Consider the following 12,440-nt stretch of genomic DNA (forward strand, 5'->3'; position numbering starts at 1 on the left):
ATCACCTTTGACTACTTCTGGAAACTATAAGGCTCCCCTGAGGGGAGCCTTATAGTTTCTAGAAGTAGCCTTTGACCAAAAAAATAATGTCCTTAATGTATTTATTATTCTCCCATCCCTCCCTCTTCACCAATATGAAAAATAATTAATGTTTACCTGGATTTGAATTGAAACAAAGTCAGTGCAATGACACGTGCGAAACAAATTATTTGAAACGAGGGGAAAAAATTGCGGTGTTTTTTATGTAAAAAGGTGGGCAAAGAGAAAAGGGTTGAACATTGAAAGAAGAACGGTGAATTGTACGTAGACGGCCGGCCTGGGACCACACACATCGCACGGGGGAGTTTTGCCGATTTTACCCAGTTTTCCTCGCCGCCCCCCCCCCCCCCCCCCTTGACATAGCGACTCGACGACTGAGATCACAAACTTCTGTTGAATCATCCTCTTTTTGAATCCTCCTCTTCCAGTGCGCCCATGTTGAATTTCCGATGATTGACCGGAGGTCAGACCGCGCGCCCGCACGTACCCTCACCGGCGGATTGTGACACTTTGCACTGTGTAAGACGAAACCCTGTGTCCCTATATGGGCATTAATCCTGTGGGCAAAGGATGACACATTATCCTTTCTCAAAATTGGCCCTAGATTGCATCACAGAGCATCTAAAATGCAAAATTTTCCCAGGCCCTTAATCGGGCCCGCACCCCGAGCCGTAAAGGCTTCTCACACGCATGCTCCATCGTTGACAGATTTGCACCTCCCAAAATTTTCCCGGGCCCTTAAGCGGGCCCGGACCCATGCCATAAATGTTTCGCACTCGTGAGCTCACTCTTCGACAGATTTCCCCCCTAAAACTTGGTTCATAGATCCGCACTTAAAGATGCTGTCAACCCAAAAGGTTCTACTGCTGCTCACATTTTACAGATGTTCTGTTCCATTCTGACAGATTTGCACCTCCCCCTTGAAAGAGTGGAAGGGACGTGTACCCGACCCGACCCCACCCCACCCCACCCCATTTTTGAAGGGTGGGGACACAGTATCAATGTTCCCCGTGTCGTTTGACTACTTTATCATGAAAATCGTGTTTTGCACTGAGGAACTGTGGAGCACTGGAACACAAATATTCACACAGCTCATTGTTCTGTTTCGTTTGCCTTTTGGCCGCTAAAATGGCCTAAAGGTTGCACCACAGAGCATCTAAAAACACAAAATTTTCCCGGCCCCTTGAGCGGGCCCTGACCCATGCCGTAAAGGTTTCGCACTCGTGAGCTCACTCTTTGACAGATTTTCCCCATAAACTTGGTTCATAGATCCGCACTTGAAGATGCTGTCAACCCAAAAGGTTCTTATACTGCTGCTCACATTGTCAGATGCTGTTCCGTTCTGTATGCCTCTTATTGGCCTAAGATTGCACCACAGAGCATCTAGAATGCAAACAAATTCCGGGCCCTTAAGCGGGCCTAATTTTCTCTTGTGAGGGATGCAACTTTTTCATCACTCATACCGTATTTCACCATCCAAAAAATACTAGATCAAAATCGTGTGTTGAAGCTAATGTAATTTAGGATCATCAGATAAAACCACAGCTGTACTGCTTTCATTTTTTGCCTCCGCACATCTGGGTGATGTACAGTAATAAAACGGGTAATTAAATGAATTTTTTTTTCGAAATTTACTGGGGGGTGGCGTTCGTTTAGATATGATCAACATGCTGTCACGCAGCTAGCTACGCTGACCAGTGAGTGTGTGTAGTGGGTGTATCCATTTTCCCCGTTTTCAGCAACGTGGGTGTATGTGAGGCGAAATGGTGGAATGGGATTGTGTGGTTGTGGGGGCTGGTATTGAGGGCTCGTCTACTGCTTATCAACTTGCCCTTAAAGGTTGCAAAACACTCCTGATTGAGCAGGTAAGAAACATCAATTCTTGATTGACTCTCTGGGCCTAGGCCTCGATCCACGTCACTTCGTCGTACCCTACCTTCCTCCATGCCATGGGTCTAATTCTACCACCAGATGGTTGTACTAGCCCAATAAATCGGTCCAATCCACTCCAAGGATACGGAGTGGATTGGACCGATTTATGGGGCTATGGTTGTACATGGTTGTACACGGAATCAGGGGCGTCAATCCGTCTTGAAAGGTGGGGGGACATAACATTTACGGTGTGGGGTCCGTGGCCCGCTTTAGGGTCCCGGAATTTTGTTTAGCCTGTAAATGCTCTCTGGTGCAATCTAGTGAATCTGAGGGGTGATGTTCCCCCCTCTCAGATGTTGGAATTTAATGCCTATTTCAAGCTATGATGCACCTATTCTTGCTATCATGGTTATTGTACCTAAAAAGCAACTCAATTATAGCTTCGTTATATTGTTTCTGCATTCTAATGCTCAGACGGCGTCTCATCCCTATCATCACCAGACCTAAGACACAAGTTCTATAGGTACTGATGTTGATCCGAGCACTGGCTTTGCTTTGAAGTTTGAACATGTTGAATTTTGTTCTTGCGGGGCAAAGCAATTTTTCCTCTTGTAAGATTTGAATGGGCACTTCTGACTGATTGAATGTGGAAAACTTAAATTAGAATTGGATTCTGCTGGCCTGTTCGGACGTAGTTGCATTGCATTTATTTGGCATGTGACATGACTATGAGTGACCTTTGGGGATAATCCTAGAACTATTTCAGTTATGTCCGCTATCGTCTCAACGATAGTGGACAAAACCGAAATAAACTTTCCGTATGGCGGCACCACTTTTTCACTCATTTTTACAAAAAGGGATATATCTCATTGAGGTAAATTAGATACTAATATTATATTATTTCATATCGAATGAAAAACTTTTCCCACTTTGGTGGTGGATCCTTATGGATAGGCCTAAACTTGTGAACAAAATGGTCTGCCGCGGTGAGATAGTCGAGTTGTGGCGGTGCTCTCGCGACTCTCACGCAAACTGCTGGTTGCCAACTTCTAATATAATGGGACCACACCATGAGATGAGAGCAGTAGTCTCGCGGTGCCAGCAGCTCAGCAGTCTCACGAGAATATCGTGGGGAGATATATAAAGCTATCACAGCGACAGACATTTAACAACTTGTCCGCAAGTCTAGGATGGGACCAGCACAGCAACGGGCATTAAAAATTATCTCTGGTTTAAATCAAGTAGGTGATGACCCACTACAATATAGCCCTTGCTGTATTATGAAGTGCATTCCAGTAAAATATCGACCCATTGCACAGCGCGCATACACGACTGCTCCTGCCCACTATTTTGGGGGTCAAAATGTGCACACAAGAATCTAGGACATTTGATTTGCATAAATGAATGGCGTGTAACCACTTGTGCATGTTTTGACCCCCAAAAGTGGCGGAGAGGAGATACGCAAGCACATAGTATACACGTTGTGCAATGGGTCGTTATAACGGAAGAACCTCATAGTTCTAGTGATCCTCCAAATAGCATAGGAAACTTGACTTTTTAATAAATTTCAATTTTTGTTGTTACTCCGTTGTTACTTTTCATGATGAATGATGAACAGTTTCCCCTCGGACATAGCAGAGGCAGCTCCCACGGTCACTCTCGCATCACCCGCTATGCCTACGTTCAGAAACACTTCTCTGAGATGATGCCAGAATGCTTCAGGATTTGGGCTCAGCTGGAACGAGACAGCAACACCAAGCTCTACAGGTTGATAAATCATGTTTATCGTCCCCACTTGCTCACTTTTCAGAGGCCGCCTGCTGTTGGTTTTTTTGAAAATTTGAAACGATACCTGAAGAAAGAAGTAAATTTAAAATAGAACGATTTTTTTTCTATTTTAGACCAAAAAGAATCTGGCTACCATCTTGAAAAGTAGCCCTTCTATGGTTATTTGGAAAAAGAAAAAAAGGGCCCTCCTCTTCTTCCTTTTTACAAAAATGCAGAATGTTAAACATGTTTTTGTATTGTTTGGCCTTATTTTCTCTTGTGAGGGATGCAACTTTTATCATCACTAACTCCGTAATATACCATCCCAAAAAAACTAGCCCAAATCGTGTGTTGAAACTAATGTTATATAGGATCATCAGATAAAACCACAACTCTACTGCTTTCATTTTTTTGCCTCCGCACATCTGAGTGTAGTACAGTAATAGAACGAGTAATTAAATATATATAACGATAGGCAAATGAACTATAAATAAAAACATGTTTGCTGGCAGTGTAGGCACTCTATGTCATCCACCATTAACTGACAAGCTTCTAGAAGTTTTGAGATCAATCAGCCATCTGGGTCACGGGAAAAAGTGAAAAACAAAAGACATTTCTGGCGTGATATATCGATTAAACAAAGAAGAAATAAAACGCTCTCAAAGCAATAAGCTCCAAACAGGAAAATCAGTTATTTATTTCTTATCAAATATTTTATTTCTCATCAACTATTTTATTTCAGACAGAAATATTTCTAGGGATGTTTTCTACTATCACGTTCATTAGACCGTGTAAGTTTTATGTAAATCTGTAAAATTCTTAGCAATTCTGTAATGTTCTTCTGATGTCAATTAAAAATTCACTAAAATATCATTTGAATTTGCTCCTTGCCAATGTAGAAGAGAGGGCTTGCTGGTCATTGATGAGCCACCCTACAGTAATCTTAACAAGGTTAAAGGAGCACTGGACAGCATAAACCACAAGTACACTGCGTTGACATCATCGGAGATATGCCGTAAATACCCTGGAGTTTCTGTAGCGCCGGATACCAAAGGCATCATAGAGCACGATGGGGGTATTCTACTGGCTGATAGCTGTTTGAGAGCCATGCAGGTATGATTTGGGGGGATAAGAAAAGTCTCATGAATTAACTGAATAATAATATTCATTCATTCATTCATTCAGGAACATTTATTTCAATACTGTAATTCATTACAAATGACACTGGACACTCTTGGTAATTGTCAAAGTCCAGTCTTCTCACACTTGGTGTATCCCAACATTTGCATAAAATAACAAACCTGTGAAAATTTGAACTCGATTGGTCATCGGAGATGTGAGATAACTATTACATAAAAAAAACACCATTGTCACACAAAGTTGTGTGCTTTTGGATTGTTGATTTCGAGACCTCTCTCGAAATCAAATTCGTGGAAAATTACTTCAGAGGGAGCTGTTTCTCACAATGTTTTATACTATCAACCTCTCCCCATAACTCGTAATCAAGAAAGGTTTTATGATAATAAATATTTTGAGTAATTACCAATAGTGTCCACTGCCTTTTATAATAATAAACTGCATTTGAATAGCGCATATCACTGGTCCCTATGCACTGGATAGGAAAAATAGAAAACAACAGGAAAAGAAATACCAATGGAGGAATAACTAGTGGTAAATGGTGAATAGATGAGTTTTGGTTTTTTGTAATTAAAGGGTATGTATAGACTTGCTAATGACTCTGAAAATTAATGGCAATAAAATTTGTCTTGGTAAAAAGTACAACATATTGGATGGATATGCTTTTTTTACCTCAAATTACTGCGGGTATTACTTTAAAGTGAAATGTTTCTCAGAATAAATTTATATTATCAAATGCCGCTCTATGCGTCTAGCCAAAGGTTTTTTATTACCATTAATTTAAAGATTGATTATCGAACGTGTGCCTTCTCTTTAATTTAAGGGTCTGTACATGTTTAGTAATGACCCTGAAAATTAATGGCAATAAAGTTTGTTTTTGTAAAAAAAAATACAACTTTGGGTACGATATGCTTTTTCAGATTTTGTTCACCTCGAATTACTGTGGTCATGGAAAAAAAAAGTAGTCACAAAAATGTTAGTAAATTCCAATTGCAGATTATTTTTCTCTGCAGAGGCATAACTGCCCCGTCTTAGTTATATTGTCACTTGCTGTCACTTATCAATACTATTGCCATGCTGTCATTTTGTCACTTTCTCTTAATTGTTTATTACATTGACACCATTTTGTCCCTTAGCCCCTTATCTTCAATGTATCTCAGAAGTATCAAACAGCCAGTAATCAATCACTTCTGAATCCTCCAGTTATCAAAACCAAATCGTACATTTCCCACTCTTTCCAAAATGCAGCAGTTTGGTTATGGAACAGTCTTCCAGAGGTTGTTAAACAGGCTGAAACATCAGAACAATTCAAAAATCAAAACCTGTGAGAAAATATCTGTTAACTTTGTACAACCATTGATTTTCTCTTCACAGCGTATAGGGACATCACAGTGTTATGCGCTATAAAAAAAAAATTATTTAATTATTTCCTTTCCACCTTTTTCAGACACAGTTTCTAAAGCATGGTGGCACAATCAGAGACTCGGAGAAGGTCCTTCAGGTCATACCCGGTGACATTGTCACCATAGTGACAAACAAAGGACGACATCAAGCCAAGAATGTTGTACTGACACCGGGACCATGGGCTTCCAAGTTGCTGAGACCACTTGGGCTTGATCCTCCACTAAAAGTTTGTAGTGAAAAAAAAAAAAAAAAGTTTTCTCTGTGGAATTTACGACAATCAGAGATAACCTGGATTTAGGTCTGAGAACCTTTTCACACATGTAGTAGTAGTAAAAGTAGTAGTCCCGGCCCAGTTCTTAAAGACACTGGACACTATTGGTAATTGTCAAAGACTAGTCTTCATTCTCTAAAACTACGTCACTTCAGAGGGAGCCGTTTCTCACAATGTTTTGTACTATAACCCTCTCCCCATTACTCGTCACCAAGTAAGGTTGTTATGCTAATAATTATTTTGAGTAATTACCAAAAGTGTCCACTGCCTTTAAGTATTGAGGTTCCGTACTGACACAGGGTCATGCTGCAGCAGCCTACACAAGTGGGGCTACTCCGCTTTGTGACTGTTGTGAACCCCAGACAATGCGCCACATGATAGCTGACTGCCCATTCTCTCACCTTGATGGTGACATTGAAGCCCTTCACCTGGCTGAGGACCCAGCTATAAACTGGCTTACGGATTTCGGAACGAAATCAGCATAGCGTACGACATTGTCATGCTGCAAGACTTGTTACACACACTCGTTCACGTGAATCCATTTCCCCAATTTTGCAGAATATACATTGGCTACAGTTAAACAGAGAATAATTTTCAAACTCTTAGTTACAATACAAATGCAAACATGGTATAGCTCCTTAGTATCTCATAAAATTAATCCGAGACTATTGCCCTACTAGAATTCTTCGTTCTGGCTCACAATATCTTCTCACTCCTTTTCCAGCCACCACCAAAGCTTATGGGGGGAGCGCTTTTCAGGTTGCATCTCCGGAACTTTGGAATTCACTTCCTAGTAGTATAAAAGAAAGCTCCTCTGTAGAAAAGTTTAAGTCTAATTTGAAGACTCATCCTTTTGTTAAATAACTTGTATTTTTCATTGGATGCATTTTGTAGTTCTTTCTGTATTTTCTGTAATTTTTGTATTCAATAGTCCTGGTTTCACCCTTTCACTTTTCATTTAAGCGCTTTGAGACTTAATTGTAATTTTGCGCTGAACAAAAACTGTTCATTATTATATTATTTAAGAGATGTTAAATTTGCATCGGGGATAAAGAATATTAATTTGGGTTTTTACCCATACACCGATGTGTGTTAGAGCTGTATACTCAGTACTTTCCCGAGTCCTGTAAAAAAAATATCACAGGCATGTTACTCGGGTGGGATTCGAACCCACGACCCTTGCAATTCTAGAGCAGTGTCTTACCAACTAGACTACTGAGGTTGCCCGGTAGCTAGAGGCAGTTCGAATCCTATGTTTTGGCAGCGGGTACCGCAACGATATAAGAGATATTAAATTTGCATTGGGGATAAAGAATATTAATTTTGGTTTTTACCCATACACCGATGTGTGTTAGCACTATATACTCAGTACTTTCCCGAGTCCTGTGAAAAAATATCACAGGCATGTTACTCGGGTAACACATAATTATTACTATTATTATTATCATTGCTACCACAAAGGTTTCATATTTCTGTCTCTTTATCCTCATGACTTTGTTCAGGTGTGGAGATTAGATGTGTGCTACTGGCAAGAGAAGATACCGGGCCAGTTTGATAATTTCCCTGTATTCATTGCGTATGGAACAGGAAACCATTGCTATGCACTACCAAGTGAAGAATACCCTGGACTTGTGAAGGTATGTGTTTGTGATCTAAATCATTTGTACTTGTATCAGGGAACTGTTTTTGCAATCATGACCAATAACTGTTTCAATTGATTTGGCTCTTGGTTAAAGGATTCGGGTGCTTTTTCAAAATGTCCACAGATTTACATTAAACTTACAGGGTTTGAAGATAATGATAGTGGAAAGCTTCCCTTCAAATATTACTAACTAAGGTTGTGTAGTTTTTGAGAAATGAGTAAAACATGTCACAAAATCATTTTCGTCTCATGAGACCAAAATGATTTTAGCATGTAAAATCCCCTTAACTAGTTATGATATTATACCAAAACCGAAAATTATTACTTTACTCATTTCTCAAAAACTACAGCACCTCAGTAAGTAAAACTTCAAGGGAAGCTTTCTGCTATCATAATCTTCAAACTGTGTAGTTTAATGTAAATCTGTGGACATTGTGTTTTTTGTTAGGAAAAAGTACATATACATTACCCTTTAAACAGTTATTGGTTTCACAGCCCGAAAACGCACAAAATTATAGTTTTTCATCGCCAGACACACAAGGCCTGAAGGCCAGTTCAAGGTGTGGGCTACAATTTTATTTTGTTCTTCCAGGGGCCGTTTACCTACTTCAAGGGCTGGAACAGGGTTACCCCCCTTTACATTTCATACGGATGTAGGCTTGGGTATCATCAATCAGAAGCTTGACTGGTAGAAAGTACTACCTCCCCTTGCGTTTAACAGGTGACTTACGTAATAATGAGGCTGTCTTACATAGTATTGATTGTGCATCGTAATGATGTAGAATTTCCTTGTGAGCAAAGCTGTGCACTTTTGGGCGTTGAAGTGACACGTTGCCTTGGATCGGGTGAGTTGTTCTGATGAAATGCTTCAACCATTTTGTGGATACAAACATTTGACCCCTTGTTGGCATGCCGTAGTAATATAAGGAGAACCATGCAGTTTCAAGAATTTTTTTTGTGGATCCTTATATTTTACTTCTAAAAGATCATTCTAACCATATGAATTCTATAACAAACGGTTTTAAACACATTTCATAGACCAACTCGCCTGATCCAAGGCAGCATGTGCCTTCAACGACATTGTCTCATTATGCATTACTTTGTTGCTATTGCTAGGTGTGCGATCACACTGAGCATGAACTAATAGACCCTGACGCTAGGGACGCACCTTCCAGTGACCATCAGCTCAGAGAGGCATTAATCAAGAAGTTCATTCAGAAATTCTTTCCTGGCTTACATGATACACCCGCTATCGTGGAGAGGTGTATCTATTCGGTAAGGAAGATTATTATTATAATCTACATTCTGTTTTGATTTGAGATTACACGGATGGCAAGGATTATTCTTTGATTATATTTATTCATGAACTACTACATGTCTGTAACTAGGTAGCCATGTTTTAACTGTCTAAAGTCTGCCAAGAGAGGGCGCTATTACAATAACATGTAAAATCACCACACATTCAATACTACAAACATACAACAGAACATTTATAAAGCGCCTTTTCGACAGATGAAAAATGCTGTAAAGTGAGCCAACCAATGGAACTGTACCACAACATATTACATTTAATACATATAATTCTTAAGAAATAGATTGGTGTCTCATGGCTGAGTGCCAGAAGATTCAGTGGGTAACAAGTGAACAAGGTTAGTGACCCACTGCTTTACACCCAGTTGTGTCCCCCCCCCCCCCCGATTTCAGAGCCCTCCTCGTCTTGACAGCTGAAATGAATGGCTTTGATTTAGCCCCTAAATGTGTCTCTTCCTTGTCCCCCCCCCCACCACGAACACGAATAAATTTGTCCATTAGGTTGAGGCTCAGGATATCTGACGTTTTGTTTCTCTCTCTTACAGTTTACGCCAGATGAGAGTTTTTATCTGGACACTCATCCCAACTATCCTAATATAGTTATAGGCTGCGGTTTTTCAGGTAGGTACCGGTAGTGCACTTTTTGTATATAATCATGTATAAAATGTCTTTTGGGGAGTGTTGGCTCTAAAAAGAGCCGGTTTGGTCTTGGCGTTTTTGAAAAGTATACTCTGCCGTCTTCAGGAGAAAAGGATTTTCCCTTTTTTTTTTCCTGAGGACGAGCAGAGTAAACTGTTTGAAAAATGTCAAAATTAAACTGGCTCTTTTCAGTGCCAACACTCCCTCAAAAGATGTTATACATGTTTGTACACACTTAATCTTAATAGTCTTGATGTTGTCAGATTAGAGAAGGTAAAACCATTTAATGGGAGACTTTCTGGGACGATAGAGGGCAGCAGACTTACCGGGTAAATCCATTGTTCTCAGAATTATGCGCATGTTCAGAACTACGTAAACAATGGAAATTTACCCGGTATGTCTGCTGCCACCTAGCGTTGGAAAGTCTCCTATTGTAGTTTCTCAAGAATAAACCCTCAATGTTGTAACCTTGTACTTAGTCTATCACAGCAACATTGGTTCTCCTAAAGCAAGTCTTCAAATTTGCTAACTGGGTCTTCTCTCTAATCTCCAGGTCATGGTTTCAAGCTGTCTCCGGTTGTTGGTAAAGTACTCAGCGAATTAGTAACGGGAACAAAGCCAAGCTACGATCTCTCAATGTTCAGACTGTCTCGATTCCCCAACGGCCCACTGGCTAAGCTTTAGATGACTGGTGCCACGATATGCCTTAAAAGGCACTGGCCACTATTGGTAATTACTCAAAATAATTGTTAGCATAAAAACTGACTCGGTACAAGTAATGGATAGCTGGTGGTAGTATAGAACTTTGTAATCTGTACAACTTCACCAAACTTGCCATCCCTCTTTGCTGAACCAAAATATATAAAAATAATCCCATCCATGTGTACACTGATGTGTTTAAGAACTCTTAATTTTTAAATGCAAGTACTAATTTTTATTTACACCAAAGATACTCACTGGCTCTATAGATGTTGTGACCTCTGACGTCAGTCAAAAACCATAACATGATTCATGCGCATACCGCCGGCCAAAACCTTTGTGTTTTGGCAGCCAGCTAGAAAGTGTATGCAATCTTACCATGACCACGTGTCTTTTTGCCCGGCGAAACATGACGTAGTGTTTTGTCAACAGAGGGCGGTTTGAATGTAAACATGGGTCACATCCTCTATAGAACTCTAAACTTTGACTCAAATTTAAAAAATGGGCTGTGATGGTGTCTATTTTTGGAAATTGACAGTACAAGTCAGTGTGTTGCTCGCTGCGGAGAGCTTTGAGTTCTTGTTGTGATAGGACATTTGCTTTTTATGGTAAAGATCTCGGGTTCAATTCCCACCGGGGTGAATGACTGTGAATTAAAAAAAAAAAAAAAAAAAAACCAATTACCCACAGGATTCTGGAAAGCACCAAGTATGCAGTGCATGAACACAACCCCCAATTTAACACAAATATAGAACAAGTTGTTGACAAACATGTGACATTGTTTTATAACACCCCTTACCAACAATAACTCTGCCTTTTCACTGGTTTAGAACGCGTCACATGATGTCTTAGTTTTACTAGACGTTGGACGTGTGAGAGTGCATCGGTTTGCCGTGTGATAGTGCATCTGTTCGTCGTGCGCTAGTCCAAAGACTATCACATGGTGTGCAGTACCCTGACACCCGTTGCGTGTACGAGGATGATAAATTAATAGTCTGTAACCATTTCGGATTACATGACACTACATGCAGCACAGTAAAAGTTTTTGCAATCTGTATTCGCGTCGTCCGTGGATTGTAGCATTCAGGTCTGTAACTTAATAGTACAGTATTTAGAAATGTTTGGGGTGTTATAAAACAAATATTGACTGCTTTTACTCGTGCAATGGTTAAAACTGGAGTCATAGTTTTAGCCATAGCACTCGAAGCAGTCAATATTTGTATAATAGTTCATAGCTGTTACACGATATCATTTCACATTTTCACAGGACTCGGGGAAAGTACTGAGTAACACGTATTGTTGTATGGGTAAAAGAAAACAAAATAAACATAATATGATAAATGTCGAGTTTAAAAACTTCCAGGTTTTGCCAGAGAAGGTCACAACTTTATGATGTCATTCCAGTTTAATTTACTTGACAAGTTTTATACAAACAAAAGTAATTACTTTTAGCGACAAACAATTCCAGTATCATCAAATATTATTTTAATTTAAGATCTCTTTGTTTTTCAACCAGAAAATGTTCATTGTAATTTTTTGTTAATGGGCCATTAAGAATAATCTCTAGGGAAGATGATAGCAATTAATGATAGTAAATGTTAATAGTATACTTTTATATGTAAAATGGTTTTTTTTACAAAGGTTTAATGTGCTGTTTAG

At 39.7% G+C, this 12,440-nt stretch overlaps 1 protein-coding gene across 1 annotated transcript; it reads left to right on the forward strand.

Moving 5' to 3' along the window:
• Positions 1-1,437: 1,437 nt before the first annotated feature.
• On the forward strand, positions 1,438-11,130 carry LOC117289905 (peroxisomal sarcosine oxidase-like). Its single transcript, XM_033771107.1, has 8 exons — positions 1,438-1,904; positions 3,530-3,678; positions 4,578-4,791; positions 6,263-6,445; positions 7,993-8,127; positions 9,249-9,407; positions 9,989-10,064; positions 10,636-11,130. The coding sequence occupies exons 1-8, from the start codon at positions 1,803-1,805 to the stop codon at positions 10,764-10,766; spliced, it is 1,149 nt and encodes a 382-aa protein (XP_033626998.1). The 5' UTR covers positions 1,438-1,802; the 3' UTR covers positions 10,767-11,130.
• Positions 11,131-12,440: the final 1,310 nt, after the last annotated feature.

This window comes from Asterias rubens, chromosome 5 (assembly GCF_902459465.1).
Source record: "Asterias rubens chromosome 5, eAstRub1.3, whole genome shotgun sequence".
Lineage (NCBI taxonomy): Eukaryota > Metazoa > Echinodermata > Asteroidea > Forcipulatida > Asteriidae > Asterias > Asterias rubens.

Excerpts from the sequence above, each read along its gene's own strand:
- LOC117289905 (XM_033771107.1), top strand. The coding sequence starts at position 1,803 with ATGGTGGAATGGGATTGTGTGGTTGTGGGGGCTGGTATTGAGGGCTCG. Across the intron at positions 3,679-4,577 it reads AGCAACACCAAGCTCTACAG|AAGAGAGGGCTTGCTGGTCA; the intron begins GTTGATAAATCA and ends TTGCCAATGTAG. Across the intron at positions 9,408-9,988 it reads TGGAGAGGTGTATCTATTCG|TTTACGCCAGATGAGAGTTT; the intron begins GTAAGGAAGATT and ends TCTCTCTTACAG.